Source organism: Oncorhynchus tshawytscha, linkage group LG13 (assembly GCF_018296145.1).
Source record: "Oncorhynchus tshawytscha isolate Ot180627B linkage group LG13, Otsh_v2.0, whole genome shotgun sequence".
In the NCBI taxonomy this organism is placed as follows: Eukaryota; Metazoa; Chordata; class Actinopteri; order Salmoniformes; family Salmonidae; genus Oncorhynchus; species Oncorhynchus tshawytscha.
In genome coordinates, this window is record NC_056441.1 from 49,716,432 (window position 1) to 49,735,156 (window position 18,725).

The following is an 18,725-nucleotide window of genomic DNA, read 5'->3' on the forward strand; positions in this document are numbered from 1 at the left end:
GTATGCCGAGGAACTTAAAACTTGCTACCCTCTCCACTACTGTTCCATCGATGTGGATAGGGGGTGTTCCCTCTGCTGTTTCCTGAAGTCCACAATCATCTCCTTAGTTTTGTTGACGTTGAGTGAGAGGTTATTTTCCTGACACCACACTCCGAGGGCCCTCACCTCCTCCCTGTAGGCCGTCTCGTCGTTGTTGGTAATCAAGCCTACCACTGTTGTGTCGTCCGCAAACTTGATGATTGAGTTGGAGGCGTGCGTGGCCACGCAGTCGTGGGTGAACAGGGAGTACAGGAGAGGGCTCAGAACGCACCCTTGTGGGGCCCCAGTGTTGAGGATCAGCGGGGAGGAGATGTTGTTGCCTACCCTCACCACCTGGGGGCTGCCCGTCAGGAAGTCCAGTACCCAGTTGCACAGGGCGGGGTCGAGACCCAGGGTCTCGAGCTTGATGACGAGCTTGGAGGGTACTATGGTGTTGAATGCCGAGCTGTAGTCGATGAACAGCATTCTCACGTAGGTATTCCTCTTGTCCAGATGGGTTAGGGCAGTGTGCAGTGTGGTTGAGATTGCATCGTCTGTGGACCTATTTGGGCGGTAAGCAAATTGGAGTGGGTCTAGGGTGTCAGGTAGGGTGGAGGTGATATGGTCCTTGACTAGTCTCTCAAATCACTTCATGATGACGGAAGTGAGTGCTACGGGGCGGTAGTCGTTTAGCTCAGTTACCTTAGCTTTCTTGGGAACAGGAACAATGGTGGCCCTCTTGAAGCATGTGGGAACAGCAGACTGGTATAGGGATTGATTGAATATGTCCGTAAACACACCGGCCAGCTGGTCTGCGCATGCTCTGAGGGCGCGGCTGGGGATGCCGTCTGGGCCTGCAGCCTTGCGAGGGTTAACACGTTTAAATGTCTTACTCACCTCGGCTGCAGTGAAGGAGAGACCGCATGTTTTCGCTGCAGGCCGTGTCAGTGGCACTGTATTGTCCTCAAAGCGGCAAAAAGTTATTTAGTCTGCCTGGGAGCAAGACATCCTGGTCCGTGACTGGGCTGGATTTCTTCCTGTAGTCCGTGATTGACTGTAGACCCTGCCACATGCCTCTTGTGTCTGAGCCGTTGAATTGAGATTCTACTTTGTCTCTGTACTGACGCTTAGCTTGTTTGATAGCCTTGCGGAGGGAATAGCTGCACTGTTTGTATACGGTCATGTTACCAGACACCTTGCCCTGATTAAAAGCAGTGGTTCGCGCTTTCAGTTTCACACGAATGCTGCCATCAATCCACGGTTTCTGGTTAGGGAATGATTTAATCGTTGCTATGGGAACGACATCTTCAATGCACGTTCTAATGAACTCGCACACCGAATCAGCGTATTCGTCAATGTTGTTATCTGACGCAATACGAAACATATCCCAGTCCACATGATGGAAGCAGTCTTGGAGTGTGGAGTCAGCTTGGTCGGACCAGCGTTGGACAGACCTCAGCGTGGGAGCCTATTGTTTCAGTTTCTGTCTGTAGGCAGGGATCAACAAAATGGAGTCGTGGTACTACCGCTTAGTAAAGTCATCTCTATAACCTATACACTACAGTATAGTTGACTTTGTAAATGACCATTTCAACAGTCTTCCGTTGAGCTGGTCGTAGTCAACAGCATTTCAAACACACCCATCTCAAACACACTGCAGTACTGATGTCGCATTCAGAGGGATCCTTAGCGGTGCCACGAGAAGACTAACAGGAGACCAATGCAGGATTCAAGTTAGTAGATTACTAGGTTACATTGTCTCATTGTTAGATGCTGTATTGTTAGATTCTTAGCAGTTGATGTGTCAGTGATTGTATTGTATGTCAGATGTCATTGGTGAACACTGTTGTTTTTGCAGTTTCACTTACACAGACAACTGCAACTATGGTCCCTTCTTTTGGGGGGTGGGGGGGATTTTTGGCTTAGGGACAAGTCATCTGATGCAAATAATGGAAAAAGCATGCATGACGTTCATAAAATATAACAACACCTCTGTCACACAAATGCTGCACATACTGGATAACTACTCACACATTGACCTATTTGGACATTATTTCTGCAGGTATTGGCTGTTATATCCCAGAACCAAATGACAGCATCATCCTGAGATTTACAGTGGTCATCTCGGGCTCTCGCTCTGTGAGTGGCAACCGTTAGAATCCTGGGAACCTGGCAGCAAGAAGTCATGTAGAAAATGTCATGTTCTGTAGTGCAATGTGTCATTCGTTGCATTGCATGGCATGGAGTGATACTGCGTTTTGCACTTGTCTTCAATGTCAAAGATAGTTGTGGTATTCTGGCATTTCACAACGTCTCAAATTTAAAAAAGAAACGCGTTGTTTTTGCCGTTTCACTTACACAGAGGACACCAAACTACGGCCCCTTCCTGGTGAGTGTGAATGGTGTGGCTGGGAACAAAACTGAGAAAGCTTTCTGGGAGCTCCTTGTTCAGACTTGGGGGGCTACACTCAGATCTAATGTGGGTGAGTAATGGTGGAATGTTTTTTCGGTCGGTTAATACAATCGGTTGGACCATCTGTCTGTTTGCATCTTTCTCTCTCTGTAAAGCTACACATATACAGTAAGGAAAATACAGTAAGGAAAATACAGTAAGGAAAAAAGCATGCATGACTTCTTTTCCAGTCATTCCTCAGTCATTCATTAAATATATCAGCTGTCACAAACATTTGGTACATGCTGTATAACTACTCACACCATGACCTATTTGGACATTATTTCTGCAAGTATTGATTGTTACATCCCAGAACAAAATTACTGCATTGTCCAGAAAATTACAATGTACACCCCGAGCTTGCAATCCGCGAGTGGCAGAGGTACGAATCCGGGCGTGTTGTTGTTTCTGATGTGTTCGTTTTTTTGTTTTCTAAGCCTTTCCTCAGTCCCTACCATGCATAACTCTAAAACACTAACCCCATGCCGGAACCTTAGTCACTACCATACCACACCCTAAATCACTAACTAACCCCATACTCAACCCTAAATCACTTACTAACACCTAAATCATTAGCAGGGAGGTTCACTCGCTTAACGCGTCTTAATCGGCAGATAAATATTGGCTGGTTTCTGTGACAGTGATTTTCAACCCGTGTAAAAGTTATTTTATGTGATCATGTTGGAACAGACAGTAGCTTCTGATCAATACTGTATTGTGATTTGAAAACGTGCCACAGTTTGTGCTACAATTGATGTAATTTTTAAATTATTTTTAAACATGGTTATGAAATAATTCTCTAATTGTTTGAATTCCATTTAATTTTATGATGAACATTTACCCTGACATCATAGTAAATACGGAGGCAAAGGCATGGGTTCCTTGTTCTTTCTTGGTAAAGACCAAGAAGAATGAAGATTGAAGATGAGGACGAAGAAAATGAAAACACGTCTTTGAAGACTGTTAAACAAATGATGAATGAAGAACTATGAATAAGACACACACACCCATGTTACAACATCTAGTGGAAAGCCTTCCCAGAAGAGTGGAGGATGTTATAGCAGCAAAGGGGGTGACCAAATAGCTGATTTAGATGTCCCATTATGCTGATGGTGAGGAACTGCATGTCATATGACCGACATTGCCGGATCTGACAAGGAGCCATGTGGAAACTGCAGGGAGTAACTTAAAGTCAGTAGACAATTAAGCCTTGTTCATACTGCAGGCCTTAATGCTCAAATCAGTTTTGTTTCTCAAATCCATTTTGGAATACTGACTGTCCAAATAGCAAGTTTCAAGTGACAATATCGGATTTGTGTGTGTTCAGACAGCAGTCATTTGCTTACTTGGCTATGCTAGTTGTTATAGCAACTAAGGGTGTGTGGTCAGTGGTGTAGGCTGATTGGTGGTGGCGCTCGTGCTTCCTATCACTCAGAAGTTATGTTGCAATCTAAGGTGATAACAATGCCTGCCATGGACGTTTACCAGTTGCTTTGAATGTTGAAAATCATAGTGTAAGAACACTTTGAAAGCCTCAAAGGATAAGATTATCCATGTTCCAAAACGAGTACTTTTTGGCTATCCACAGCAGTGAACTAGCTAGCCACAGCAGTCAACTAGCTAGCTGGTTAGCGGTTTAACTTTCTAGCACATTCACTAATTTGTTTGTAAACAATTAACAAGCTAGTTAGCTACCACATGTTCTTGTCAAACTGTCAACAGATTCGAATCGGACAGGCAAGAAAATAGGATTTGAGTCACTTCAAACTGTCAATGTGAACAAGACGTTTCCATTGTCTGATGAACCTGCTGTGGTAGCCCCCACCACTTCTGTTGATTTTTAGCTTCGGTTCATTTGTAAAATAGTGAACTTTCCCTTTAAAGCTACAATCAGCAGTTGAAACAATAACTATGTGTTTTCCCCACGCCTGTTTTGGTAAAAAGCTGAGGGATAGGGTTGTAACCACTCTCAAATTCATAGACAGGGCTACGGATGCAAAGACTGACCATCCATGATATTACAATTATGGTTTTACCCATATTTTGAGGCATGTTTGTGTATATTTACTTTGTTTACAAACATTGGAGTGAAAAAAGCTTATATTATGGTTTCTAATGGGGTACGACAGTTGAACTAAGCTTGTGAGGTATTTCTAAGTTATATTCTTCAAGAATCAATGGGTACATTTAATTAACTCAGAAGTCCCAAAATGGTTGAAGCGCTTGCAGATTGCTCCTTTAAGACCCGAGAAGAACAAAGAGGATTAAGAAAATTAAAACGCTTATTTGAAAACTCTGCTGCTCTACCAAACATTGGTTGAATAATAAACTACGAATCAAATGAAATACTTTCAATGTACAAGCTAGAGAGTAACACGTGGCTTTAATTGAGGCTGCCTCCTTTTAATGACACAGAATTAACGAAGGTGGCAAAGCAAAAGCATCACCCTTTCAGATTGCAATACATTTCCACATTCTGTCATATCATGCTGAATGCTGCAATATTGAATGACTAGATGGTATGTCAAGTATCATTTGACCAGCGTCTCCTTAAAATGTCTGAGCACTACAGCGGAAAGCAGAAAGCTTGCAAAAACAGAAATATGGCACAACCACCCTCTCTACGCCTTCCGAGTATCGATAGTCAGACAACATAACGCCACTTAATATAACATGATGCAACATAATTGAATTCTGCAAAAATATAAGTTAGAGGGCTCACAATGGGGCGACACCCAGGAAAACCTGTGCAGGCTCAAGGGGTACAAGGGAAAATGCCTATTCGTAGTTCAAGGTAATAAGGTTGTAAGCAAAGCTATACACACAGCAGCCATATAGACAGAAACTAAAGTAAGGCACAAAACTATGCTATCTGACAGCATAAGGTTTGTTAACAAATGCCACAACATATCTAAAAGGTAGCCTACAACTATAGTACGTTCAATTAATTTCTCTATTTTCTTCATAACACACACACACACATAGTTACCATATGAGCAATATCTAGTGGGATGGTTATGGAATTCTTGTTCAATTCTGAAGTCGTGGAGTGGTAGGCTGGATCAAGTACACACAGTGAACATACCACACCTGATCTAGGATCAGATTTGAACATCATGAATAAGACCACATGGCCGGGGAGTACCTGGTCAGCTCTCCTACTCTGAGACGCTTCATGAATACAGGCCCTGTTTTGAAGTATGCGGAGGACGTTTGTTGGGTGTCATTTTACGCTGCTTTTACGTTCTTCAAATTGGTACAGCAAAACAAGTAAGCAATAAAAATCCTCCCAGGATCAAAACACATGAAACTTATGTGAACACGCTGAAAGGAAAGTGCCACAGGTATCCAACATTTGGTTTTTGTACGGCATCCAGTGTTTAGCGTTTGTTTATAGGCAGCGCTTTCCTAATTATCTTGACATAGTATTCCATTGATCAAGGGAAATAAAAAATATATACAAGTAATAATAATAGTGGCTCTGGTGTTGTAGACAGGTGGCCTCTTGGGCTTGGTCTGACAGTACTCATAAGCTAGAGTTTGTCACTGTAGCTTGCATGTTCTGGGTCTGGTAAACAGACATCACTAATATGTCACACACGTCATTCACCAAACAAGATTATCAGAGCTCTGTTGATGAAAGAGGTAGCATGATCCCAACAACAGTTAGAAATGGAGTCCCTCAACGTGTGTACAGGTAACTGCCAAAATAAAGGAAACACAAAGTGTTTCGAGAGGGCGTTGGGCCACCACTAGCCAGAACAGCTTCAATGCACCTCTATTAGCAGGAGGCGACAACCTTCTTCCACGATAAATTCCATCATTTGGTGTTTTGTTGATGGTGGTGGAAAACACTCTCAGGCGCTGCTTCAGAACCTCCCATGTGTTCAATTGGGTTGAGATCTGGTGACTGAGATAGCCATGGCATACGGCTTACATTGTTTTCATGCTCATCAAACCATTCAGCGACCATTCGTGCCCTGTGGATGAGGGCATTGTGATCCTATGGCCTGCCCAGTATTTTTATACATGACCCCTAAGCATGATGGGATCCTAATTACTTAATTAACTCAGGAACCAAACGTCTGTGGAAGCACCTGTTTTTAATATTAATATACTTTGTAGCCGTCATTTACTCAAGTGTTTCCATTATTTTGGCAGTCACCTGTACATTAATGTTCTGGCGCAGAAAGCAGGCTAAATCAAACTCTAAATGAAAACACATACTATTCGAACCCAGGTCTAGTGGTGCTATTCTATATCATGAGTCCTCAGTCAGCCATGTGTGGGCTTTAATATTAGTATGGACTACCGGTAAGTGCAGGTTACACCTCCAGACCCAGCTGGGGGCACAGAGTGAGTTTATCGCGCATCGTTGAGCTCCCTGGCCACGGTAAGGATCTCCTTAGCCCCTTTACTCAGCAGTAGATTGGCCAGGTCTAGACCTAGCTTCTCAGAAGCATCCTGGGCCGGGCCTGGCATGTTGTTCGCTGTGACGCCAACTCGCTGGACCCACTCATCCACTCGCTCTTCCACCTACCACAGAGGAAAGACGGCTTAAATAAACCATATAAATATGCCCTGAGAAGGGAGCCCCTTGGTGAGCTGACACGTTTAATGAGAAGAGGTTAATTTGTGTTCTGACTGGGAGTGAGAAATCAGTAGTCGGACCTTATTGTCTGAAGCAATGCTGGTCTGCATGGTCTCCTTGAGACTGTCTGAACCATCCAGGCTGTACACTGCACCCGTCAGGTAGAGCTGGGGTAAATAGAAAACAACAGTTGCAAAAGGCACACACGCAAGAACACAACCATGGATATGCGATGACACACGCGTACACGTTAGCAAATGTCATAAGCCCTCACCTGAGAGCCCTTGACTTCAGTGTGGACAGCAACTGGTACACTGCAACCCCCCTCCTACAACAAGCGAAAGTGATTACACTGGAGTGTAGACAGTCAAATATAATGGGACATACACGAAAATATTGACATTTGGTTAAAGGGGGCAATCTGCAGTTGCTGCATACATTTTTTTAATTGACAAATTAATGAAATAAAATAAAATAATATTTGTAACATGCTTCGTAAACAATAGGTGTAGACTAACAGTGAAATGCTTGACTACGACCCCTTCCCAGCAACGCAGAGACAAATAAAATAGAGAAATAATAGAAAAGTTACAACAAGTAATAATAAATACACAATGAGTAATGATAACTTTGCTTTCTATATACAACGGATTACCAGTACCGAGTCGATGTGCAGGGGTATGAGGTAATTGAGCTAGATATGTACATACGGTATAACTAGGAATAAAGTGATTATTCAACGGGACAGGTAATAAACAGTAGCATCGGTGTATGTGATGAGACAAAAAAAATGGTCAGATCGTTAAATAGTTAACCAATAGCTACCTGGACTAACTATACTGAACATAAATGTAAACGTAAACATGCAACAATTGCAAAGATTTTACTGAGTTACTGTTCATATAAGGAAATCAGTCAATTGAAATAAACTCGTTAGGCCCTAATGTGTGAATTTTACATGACTTGCAGGGCATAGGCCCACCCACTGGGGAGCCAGGCCCAGCCAATCAGAAAGAGTTTTCCCCCACAAAAGGGCTTTATATTACAGACAGAAATACTCCTCAGTATTTTTGTTCAGTTTATTGAGACAGTCTTATGGCTTGGGGGTAGAAGTTGTTCAGGGTCCTGTTGGTTCCAGACTTGGTGCATCGGTACCATTTGTCGTGCGGTAGCAATGAGAACAGTTTATGACGTGGGTGGCTGGATGCATGAAGTTTTAGGGCCTTCCTCTGACACCGCCTGAATGGCAGGGTGTTCGGCTCAGTGATGTACTGGTATACTGATGCATTGTAATGATTTATACCCATTTATTCTTGAGGAATATAATTTAGAAATGCCTCATGAGCTTAGTTCAACTGTCGTACCTAATCAGAACACAAAATATAACCGTTCTACTCCAATGTTTGTAAACATTGTAAATATATATATATTTTTAAACACTGTATTGCCTATAAGCATGTTTAAAACTATCATTTTTAAATCTTAGATGGTTAGTCATAGCTCTGTCTACAAATTTGTGAGTGGTTACATTTCTCCAGACCCCTCCATCAGCTTTTTACCAGAATAGAGGTGGGGTGTACGCGTTGTGATTGTTTCAACTCCGGATTGCCCTTTTAAGTACTGTTTATGTGACATAATTTTAAAGTCTACCATTACTTTATTATTTTTTTTAAAGTAAAGACTTCTACTTTCACTTGCAATTGTACCTCAAATGCCGGTTTCCTAGGCAAAGATTAAGCCTCGTCCTAGACTAAAAAGCCCTTTCAATGATGATTCTCCGTTGAGCATGCTTTTTAGTCCAGGATTAGGCCGAGGCAAGTCTGAGTCTGGGAAACTGGTCCTATACGAGTATCTACATTAAGTAGCATCAACAATCCACTAGCAGCCAACAATTCACAGATACACTGGACAAACACTATAATAAAACATCTAGGAGACAGAGTGAGACTTGCCAGTCGTCTGAGGAAGGCTCGCTCTGCTATACAGCGCAGGACCGTGTTGGGGTCGTGCAGAACAGACACCATCTCCAGGATGTCCTTGTCTTTGGCCCGCACCTCAATGGCAATAGCCCCCTGGAACACAGCCAAGCATTGGACCCTCAGTCAGTTAAGACCACGCTGAAAATTCTTACAGTTGAAGTCGGAAGTTTACATACACTTTAGCCAAATACATTTAAACTCAGTTTTTTCACAATTCCTGACATTTAATCCTAGTAAAAATTCCCTTTCTGAGGTCAGTTAGGATCACCACTTTATTTTAAGAATGTGAAATGTCAGAACATCAGTAGAGAGAATTATTTATTTCAGCTTTTATTTCTTTCATCACATTCCCAGTGGGTCAGAAGTTTACATACACTCAATTAGTATTTGGTAGCATTGCCTTTAAATTGTTTAACTTGGGTCAAACATTTCGCGTAGCCTTCCACAAGCTTCCTACAATAAGTTGGGTGAATTTTGGCCCATTCCTCCTGATAGAGCTGGTGTAACTGAGTCAGGTTTGTAGGCCTCCTTGCTCGCACACACTTTTTTAGTTCTGCCCACAAATGTTCTATAGGATTGAGGTCAGGGCTTTGTGATGGCCACTCCAAAACCTTGACTTTGTTGTCCATAAGCCATTTTGCCACAACTTTGGAAGTATGCTTGGGGTCATTGTCCATTTGGAAGACCCATTTGCGACCAAGCTTTAAATTCCTGACTGATTTCTTGAGATGTTGCTTCAATGTATCTAGATAATTTTCTTTCCTCATGATGCCATCTATTTTGTGACATGCACCAGTCCCTCCTGCCGCAAAGTACCCCCACAACATGATGCTGCCACCCCCGTGCTTCACGGTTGGGATGGTGTTCTTCAACTTGCAAGCCCCCCCCCTTTTCCTCCAAACATAACGATGGCCAAACAGTTCTATTTTTGTTTCATCAGACCAGAGAACATTTCTCCAAAAAGTACGATCTTTATCCCCATATCCCCATCCCCATTTATCCCCATTTGCAAACCGTAGTCTGTCTTTTTTATGCCGGTTTTGGAGCAGTGGCTTCTTCCTTTCTGAGCGGGCTTTCAGGTTATGTAAATATTAGACTTGTTTTACTGTGGATATTGATACTTTTGTACCTGTTTCTTCCAGCATATTCACAAGGTCCTTTGCTGTTATTCTGGGATTGATTTGCACTTTTCGCACCAAAGTACGTTCATCTCTATGAGACAGAACGCGCCTCCTTCCTGAGTGGTATGACGGCTGCGTGGTCCCATGGTGTTTATACTTGCATACTATTGTTTGTACAGATGAACGTGGTACCTTCAGGCATTTGGAAATTGCTCCCAAAGATGAACCAGACTTGTGGAGGTCTTGGCTGATTTATTTCGATTTTCCCATTATGTCAAGCAAAGAGGCACTGAGTTTGAAGGTAGGCCTTGAAATACATCCACAGGTACACCTCCAATTGAGTCAAATGATGTCAATTAGCCTATCAGAAGCTCCTAAAGCCATGACATCATTTTCAAGCTGTTTAAAGGCACAGTCAACTTAGTGTATGTAAACTTCTGACCCCCTGGAATTGTGACACAGTGAATTACAAGTGAAATCTGTCTGTAAACAATTGTTGGAAAAATGACTTGTCTCATGCACAAAGTAGATGTCCTAACTGATTTGCCAAAACTATAGTTAGTTAAGAAATACATTTGTGGAGTGGTAGAAAAACTAGTTTTAATGACTCCAACCTAAGTGTATGTAAACTTCCGACTTCAACTGTATCCAGTGCCAAAAGGGGTCTCGGACGAAGGCCTGGAGATAATGGGTTAGCAACTATGATATACCCTTTCAAGGTAAAATGTTCAGTTTTAATAACAGTTTAGCGTTTTTTGTTATTACACAATGGAATAAGGACCACAGGTATAAGAGTTAAAGTTGTAAATTTCTCCTTCATAAAATAAATCTACCCACCTGTCCAACAGCGTACATACAGTCCTCAGGGCCCAGGATCTTCAAATGCAAAGACACAAATTAAAGATACAATGAATGCGTAAAGTTTTCAGACCCCTTGACTTTTCCCACATTTTGTTACGTTACAGCCTTATTCTAAAATGGTTTCAATCATTCCCCCCCCCTCATCAAATCTACACACAATACCCAAAAATGACGAAGCAAAAACTGTTTTTATTTTATTTCTGCAAATGTATTAAAACTAAAAAACTGAAATATCACATTTACATAAGTATTCAGACCCTTTACTCAGTACTTTGATGAAGCACCTTTGGCAGCTGATATAGTCTTGAGTCTTCTTGGGTATGACGCTACAAGCAGGGCACACCTGTATTTGGGGAGTTTCTCCCATTCTTCTCTGCAAATCCTCTCAAGCTCTGTCAGGTTGGATGGGGAGCGTTGCTGCACAGCTATTTTCAGGTCTCTCCAGACATGTTTGATCAGGTTCAAGTCCGGGCTCTGGCTGGGCCACTCAAGGACATTCAGAGACTTGCCCTGAAGCCACTCCTGCATTGTCTTGGCTGTGTGCTTAGGGTTGTTGTCCGGTTGGAAGGTGAACCTTTGCCCTAGTCTGAGGTCCTGAGCGCTCTGGGGCAGGTTTTCTTCAAGGATCTCACTGTACTTGGCTCTGTTCATCTTTGCCACGATCCTGACTAGTCTCCCAGTCGCTACAGCTGAAAAACATCCCCACAGCATGATGGGGATGCCACCACCACCATGTTTCAAAGTAGGGATGGTGCCAGGTTTCCACCACACATGACGCTTGGCATTCTGGCCAAAGAGATCAATCTTGGTTTCATCAGACAAGAGAATCTTTTTTCTCATGGTCTGAGTGTTTAGGTGCCTTTTTGCAAACTCCAAGCAGGCTGTCCGGTGTATTTTACTGAGGAGTGGCTTCCATCTGGCCACTCTACCATAAAGGCCTGATTGGTGGAGTGCTGCAGAGATGGTTGTCCATCTGGAAGGTTCTCCTATCTCCACAGAGGAACTCTCCCTGACTCTGTCAGAGTCACCATCGGGTTCTTGGTCACCTCCCTGACCAAGGCCCTTCTCCCCCGGTTGCTCAGTTTGGCTGGGTGGCCAGCTCTAGGAAAAATGTTGGTTAATTACAAACTTCTTCCATTTAAGAATGATGGAGGCCACTGTGTTCTTGGGGACCTTCAATGCTTCAGAAATGTTTTGGTACCCTTCCCCAGATCTGTACTTCGACACAATCCTGTCTCGGAGCTCTACAGACAATTCCTTCAACCTCATGGCTTGGTTTTTGCTTTGTGACATGCACTGTCAACTGTGGAACATTATATAGACAGGTGTGTGCCTTTCCAAATCATCATGTTCAATCAATTGAATTTACCACAGGTGGACTCCAACCAAGTTGTAGAAACATCTCAAGGATGATCAATGAAAACAGGATGCACCTGGCCTCCATATCTGGTCTCATAGCAAAGGGTCTGAATACTTATGTAAATAAGGTTTTTCTGTTTTTATTTTTAATACATTTGCAAACATTTCTGAAAACCTGTTTGCATTTTGTCATTATGGGGTAGTATGTAGATTGCTGAGAAAAAAATATTTAATCAATAAGGCTGTAACAAAACAAAATGTGGAAAAAGTCAAGGGATCTGCTTTCCGAAGGCACCATATACAGTAGGCTTACATATTTTCTATAAACCACATACAATTGAATCTTTATTCATTAAGATTAATCTTGGTATGGACAAGGTGTTATGAAGTGGAATGTTGTAAGTAGCTACCTGGCTGACTCGGCTCTCCCAGCCCATGCGACGGAGTCCAGCTGCAGCCAGAATAATGGCAGAGAAGTCGTCCTTTTCATCCAGCTTCTTCAACCTCGTGTTAAGGTTTCCTCGCTGGAAAAACCCCCACTAAGGAAACAAACTCACAACCCTCTATAGATATAGTCATTACTGATATGATGTGCATCAGATTTGAAATGAAGATCCTGTTTTGACATTTCGCTATACTGTGAGTGGCGGTGAGTGAAAGGATACAATATCTTTAAACTCAAGGTGGGGGAATCTTTTCTTTAGCTGAGCAGCCCGTCGCAGCGAACTTGTGCCTATCACACTATAAAAATAAAAATAAATCAAGATCAATGTCAAGCCCCTCCTTTAAAAAAGATAGGAAAAGAATCTTCAAACAGTGTCATGAGTAAAATTCAACTGTGTTTCGTACCTCTTGTCGGGCAGGGTGTCGAGGGATTTGCCCGTGTTTTTGGGATGCAAGACCACTGCATCATGGGGGTTCTCCCGCCTTAAAAGAACAGGAAGCAAAACAAATATATATATTTCAAATACCTTTATTTAACTAGGCAAGTCAGTTCAGAGCAAATTCTTATTTTCAATGACGGCCTAGGAACAGTGGGTTAACTGCCTGTTCAGAGGGCAGAACGACTGATTTATACCTTGTCAGCTCGGGGATTTGATCTTGCAACCTTTCGGTTATTAGTCCAATGCTCTAACCACTGGGCTACGCTGCCACCACTCAAAACAAATATTTACCATTAAAATATCGGAGGCTACTTCATTCCACAGTTGTGGTGAAGACAATCCTACTTCAATAGTAGATATTCAGAAAGTGATAAACTCTAGTGCGCTCGGAGTATTCAAAATAAATGTCTACACACGTAGCTAGGCTAGCTAGATCATGATTTCAAATCTACATTGTCAATGAAATCTATGTGTAGGAACCTGTATACACTTTGAAAGAAAGATCTTTAAATATATTACAATATGTGAGTGTTGATAGTGTTTCACACCAAACCAGTGTAAGGTCTGAACACAAACAAAAGAAGCCCAGATGAATTAGGACAGTGTGTATGATTTCTCTGTGGATCCTTACAGAGGCACTATTGTGTTGACTTACTTTAGCACAGCTCCTATGGTAAAGCCAGGAGGCAGAGCCGTGGGCAAGTCCTTCAAAGAGTGGACCACCAAGTCTACCCTATAGGAGACATAGTACAACAGAGTAATTTATTTTGCAACACTTCAGAGCGAAGACTCTGGACATTAACACCTGCACAAATCAAAGTCTTGAAGACATCAATGGTTTTGTCTGAAGTGTTGAAGCTACTCAAAATGTATGCCATTAAGTTGTAATACAGAAAGTACTTCAACAATAGTAGCTTTCCAGATTCGGGCTAATAGTAATGTAGCCTACAGTTTGAATGTACAGTGCGTAGTGAATGTCTACACACCCCTTGCACAGTCTCCAAATTTTGCTGCCTTTAAATTACATATGAAAATGTATTAAATTATATATTTTTTCCTACAGATGTGCACAACCTACTGCATATTTCCAAAGTGAAAGAAAATTATAGAATATTTTCAAAATGTATGAAAAAATAAACTAAGATGTCTTGATGGCGTATATCTTTACACCCCAGAGTTAATACTTGGTGGAAGTACATTTGGTAGTAATTACAGCTGTGAAAGAATTTAAATCAGATTCTACAAACTTTGCACAACTCTTAGGGCAACATGTATCCACAGTTAAAATTGCTCAAGCTCAGTAAATTTGGTTGGGAGTCATTGATGGACAGCAATATTCCAATCTTGTCTCAGATTTTCAAGCAGATTTACGTCAGGACTGAGACTGGACCATTCAGGATCACTCAACAACTATTGTAAAGCCATTTTGATGTGTCTTTGGCATTACAATTGATGTAATTGTCCAGCGGAAAAATAAAACTCTATCCCAGGTTTAGGTATTCAGAAGACTAAGGCAAGGTTTCATGTAACTTTTTATCTGGGCTTTTCTCCTTTCATATTATATATATATATATATATATATATATATATATATTTTAAATATATATTTTACCCCCTTTTTCTCCCCAATTTTAATCTTGTCCCATTGTTTCAACTCCCCAATGGGCTCGGGAGGCGAAGGTTGAGTCATGCGTCCTCCGAAACATGATCCACCAAACCGTGCTTCTTAACACCCACCCGTTTAACCCGGAAGCCAGCCGCACCAATGTGTCGGAGAAAACACTATTCACCTGAAGACCGAGGTCAGCCTGTAGGCTCCCGGCCCGCCACAAGAAGTCAGTAGAGCGCGATGAACCAAGTAAAGCCCCCGGCCAAACCCTCCCCTAACCCGGACGATGCTGGGCCAATTGTGCACCGCCCGATCACGGCCGGTTGTGAAGCAGCCCGGGTTCGAACCCAGATCTGTAGTGGCGCCTTAGACCACTGCACCTCTCGGGAGGCACCTTTCATATTTTTTTCTCCTGAAAAACTCCCCAGTCCCTGCCGGTGACAAGCATACCCATAACCTGATGCTGCCACCACAATACTCAAACGCATATGATCAACAATATTGTATTCTCTCCACATTACTGACCTGTATGACAAAGTGAAAAAAATGAAGCCTATATTAGAAAAGCCATTTCAAATCATCCATTATGTTTGCAACAAGGCTGTGAAGTAATACTGCAAGACAACACTGCAAAGAAATTGACTTTTTGGCCTAAATTAAAAACTACAGGCTTAGGTCAAATCCAATACAAACACAACACAGAGTCAAGCATTGTGGTGGCAGTATCATGTTGTGGGTATGCTTGTCACCGGCAGGGACTGGGGAGTTTGTCAGGATAAAACAAAATATGAAAGGAGCAAAGAGTTAAACCTAACCCTAACCCAGGTAAAACGTTAGAGGAAAACCCCCCTCAGTCTTCTAAAAAGCTAACCCTGTGATAGAGTTTATTTTTCAGTGGGAAAATCACAGAATCTTTGGTCAGACACACCAGAATGCCTTTTCAAAAGGTGTCAAGTGTTCATGCGTGGTCCAGCCTCAGCCCTGACTTGAATTTACTTGGAAATCAGAGACAAGGTTGGAATATTGCTCCATGAATGACTCCCACTCAAATTTACTGAGCTTGAGTCATTTTGACAAAAACAATGAATAAATGTTTCCCTAAGAGTCATGCAAAGTTGGTAGAATCTTATTCAAAATGATTCACCGCTGTAATGGCTACCAAAGGTGCTTCGACCAAGTATTAACCCTGGGGTGTGAAGACATACGTTATCAACACATCAACAATTTTCTTATTCATTTTGATTTAACTTTGAAAATGTGGAGTAGGTTGTGTAGCTCGATAGGAATGAAATCAAATATATTCCCATTTGAGATGACATTTTAAGGCAGCAAAATGTGAAGACTGTGCAAGGAGTGTGTGGACTTTTACTAGCGACTGTGTATTACAAGGCTTATTCACACACAAGAGACCACTATAATCACCATTCTTGACAACATTTCTCTTGACAACACCAAAGCCTGACAAGTGGATCCAACTGAAATGCCAGTTCCAAATGACAAAATGAGACTTACTCGTTCCTCTCCAGAGCAGTCTCCAGTTCTTTGGTGAAAAGGCTCTTCTCTCCGATCTGCATTTCGAAAGCAAATAGGTTACTAACTGTTAACCCCATAACATTTTCAGTTCAGACCATAAGTTTATATGTACACAATGGAGAAAACACTGTAGATTTTAATGGCAGTGGTTTTTTGCACACTACTGAGTCAAGTAAAATGAACAATTTGGGCAACAATTTAGTTCTCATGAGGCACGCTTTAGTATATAAATAGATTTACCTTTGATAACGCTGTGTCAAGGATTTTGTCCCCTGTTGTTGTCATGCCAACTGAAACAGAAAGACAATGACGTCATCAAAGTGACATTGTCATTTAATTACTGTATTGTACATATCTTATTGGTGATGCATCTCTATAGTCAAATGAAAAGTACTGTACTATAAGTAACACAACATACAGGTAACTGCAAAAATAAACTGAGACGGACATGGCATACGGCTTGCATCATTTTCATGCATTTTCATGCTCATGAAACCATTCAGTGACCGCTCATGCACTGTGTATGGGGGCATTGTCATCCTATGGGTGCATAGCCATGGTAGCCCAAATATTGCCTAAATAATGGCCAGCCCAGCCTTTTTATACATGACCCTAAGCATGATGGGATGTTAATTGCTTAATTAACTCAGTAAACACATCTGTGTGGAAACACCTGCTTTCAATATACTTTTTTTATCTCTCATTTACTCAAGTGTTTCTATTATTTTTCCAGTTACTTGTATATACTCTATAAAACCGTTTTTTTCATACACTCTTAGAAAAAAGGGTTCCAAAAGGTTCTTCGGCTGTCCCCATGGGAGAACCATTATTGGTTTCAGATAAAACCCTTTTGGGTACCAAGTAGAACTATTTTGGTTTCCAAGTAGAATCCTTTGTGGAAAGGCTTCTACAGGGAACGCAAAAGGGTTCTCCTATGCGGACCGCTGAAGAACCCTTTTTAGGTTCAAGATAGCACCTTTTTTTTCTAAGAGTGTATTGCGGGACACCTGGACTCACCTATTTCTATGTGGACATCGGGGTACAGTCCCTTCAGCTTTTCTGCAACGCTGTCCGTCTGAATACAAGCCAGCTGAGGTCAACAAATGAACAGAAATCAATTCAATTTGGATTACATCATTTGTGTGTCTGCATTTTTGATGGTTGGTTTCTAGCTAGTTCACTTCTTGGATAATATTGAATATAATAGGCTATTCAAGAAGCAAATGTTCAGACGTGAGTAACTAAATCAGTGGGACATGAGTATAAGAAGCTGTAGTAAAAGGCTAGAAATTATTGGAGCAGTGAACAATCTATCTCTGATGCAGGAGGTGCAGACGTCCCTGACTGCTGTATCAGAGGGAACAGAGAGGGGAACCTTATCTGATAAGGAGTTGCCATGCTCTCTGCCCTCTCATTCAAAAGCTGTTTCGCCATTCCAAAGTGTAACTCTACAGTAGTTTCACTGACACTGGGAAAATAGTTAAAGTGAGAAATTATATTAACTGAAATCAACAACAACAAAAAATGCAATTTGATTCCACTCAACCACCAAAGGTATCATACCTGGCTCTTTCGGGTTCCAATTCGTATGACCCGGCTAACTTTCCCATTCCCATCCTGTTGGGAGAACATGAAAGCAATACATTTACAACAGCCATTTTTCCAATAATGGAGTTTTTAAACTTCTACTTGTAGTTGCAGTTCATGGAGGTTATTCCCTTCATATTGTGTCAACTCCTTTCACTATAAACAACATATAACTGCTCCATACAATAATATTTATATAAACTCTGCTTGAATTGCTTTCCTCTTACCCTGATGTACTTATAAGGTCCCTCCATAGTTCTCAGTAAACCTTAGCTACTACAAGCAGAGCAGCACGTTGTGTCGTCTGTAGAGCTGTGAAAGCCTGCTGTGTCTATGTGGGGAGCAGTGAACAAGTCATGTAGCCTAGCCCGAGAGATACAGAACAACTATGCATCTTAACTTCCTACACCCCCATTTCCCTGGTCCTAGCTGATAAGTCAAGAGTGCCGATTCATTGTGTCAGTTATTATGAGCAGGGAGGGGTAGTGATGGACTTTAGAAAGATAATTTGTTTTAGGCATTTTCCAAATGGTTACGAAATTGGCATGTACTGTATGTATGTGGAAAGCAACAATGTGAAAAGGATAGAGTTTTCTGTTTAAATCTGGTCCCGTTCCAAGCTGGCAACCTTTAGGTTTTATAGAAGACAGGAGTTGACACACTGGATATTGCAGGCGCGTAATACAGCAGCTGTATAAACTCTGACAGGCAGCAACATCATATTATGCTGT

At 41.8% G+C, this 18,725-nt stretch overlaps 1 protein-coding gene across 2 annotated transcripts; it reads right to left on the reverse strand.

Annotated features, from left to right (window-relative positions):
* Positions 1–4,834: 4,834 nt before the first annotated feature.
* Positions 4,835–18,408, reverse strand: LOC112244707 (porphobilinogen deaminase-like). Of its 2 annotated transcripts, none has more exons than XM_024412452.2 (14): positions 18,222–18,408; positions 17,971–18,024; positions 17,425–17,497; positions 16,648–16,697; positions 16,387–16,442; positions 13,921–13,998; positions 13,231–13,308; positions 13,047–13,122; positions 12,792–12,905; positions 10,999–11,037; positions 9,014–9,133; positions 7,336–7,389; positions 7,142–7,228; positions 4,835–7,006 (listed from the first exon to the last, which is right to left on the reverse strand). In XM_024412452.2, the coding sequence occupies exons 1-14, from the start codon at positions 18,246–18,248 to the stop codon at positions 6,833–6,835; spliced, it is 1,080 nt and encodes a 359-aa protein (XP_024268220.1). In that variant the 5' UTR covers positions 18,249–18,408; the 3' UTR covers positions 4,835–6,832. The 2 variants fall into 2 exon arrangements, with proteins under 2 accessions (XP_024268220.1, XP_042151778.1); XM_042295844.1 differs by lacking the exon at positions 18,222–18,408 and adding an exon at positions 17,783–17,875 and having other exon boundaries at positions 17,971–18,021.
* Positions 18,409–18,725: the final 317 nt, after the last annotated feature.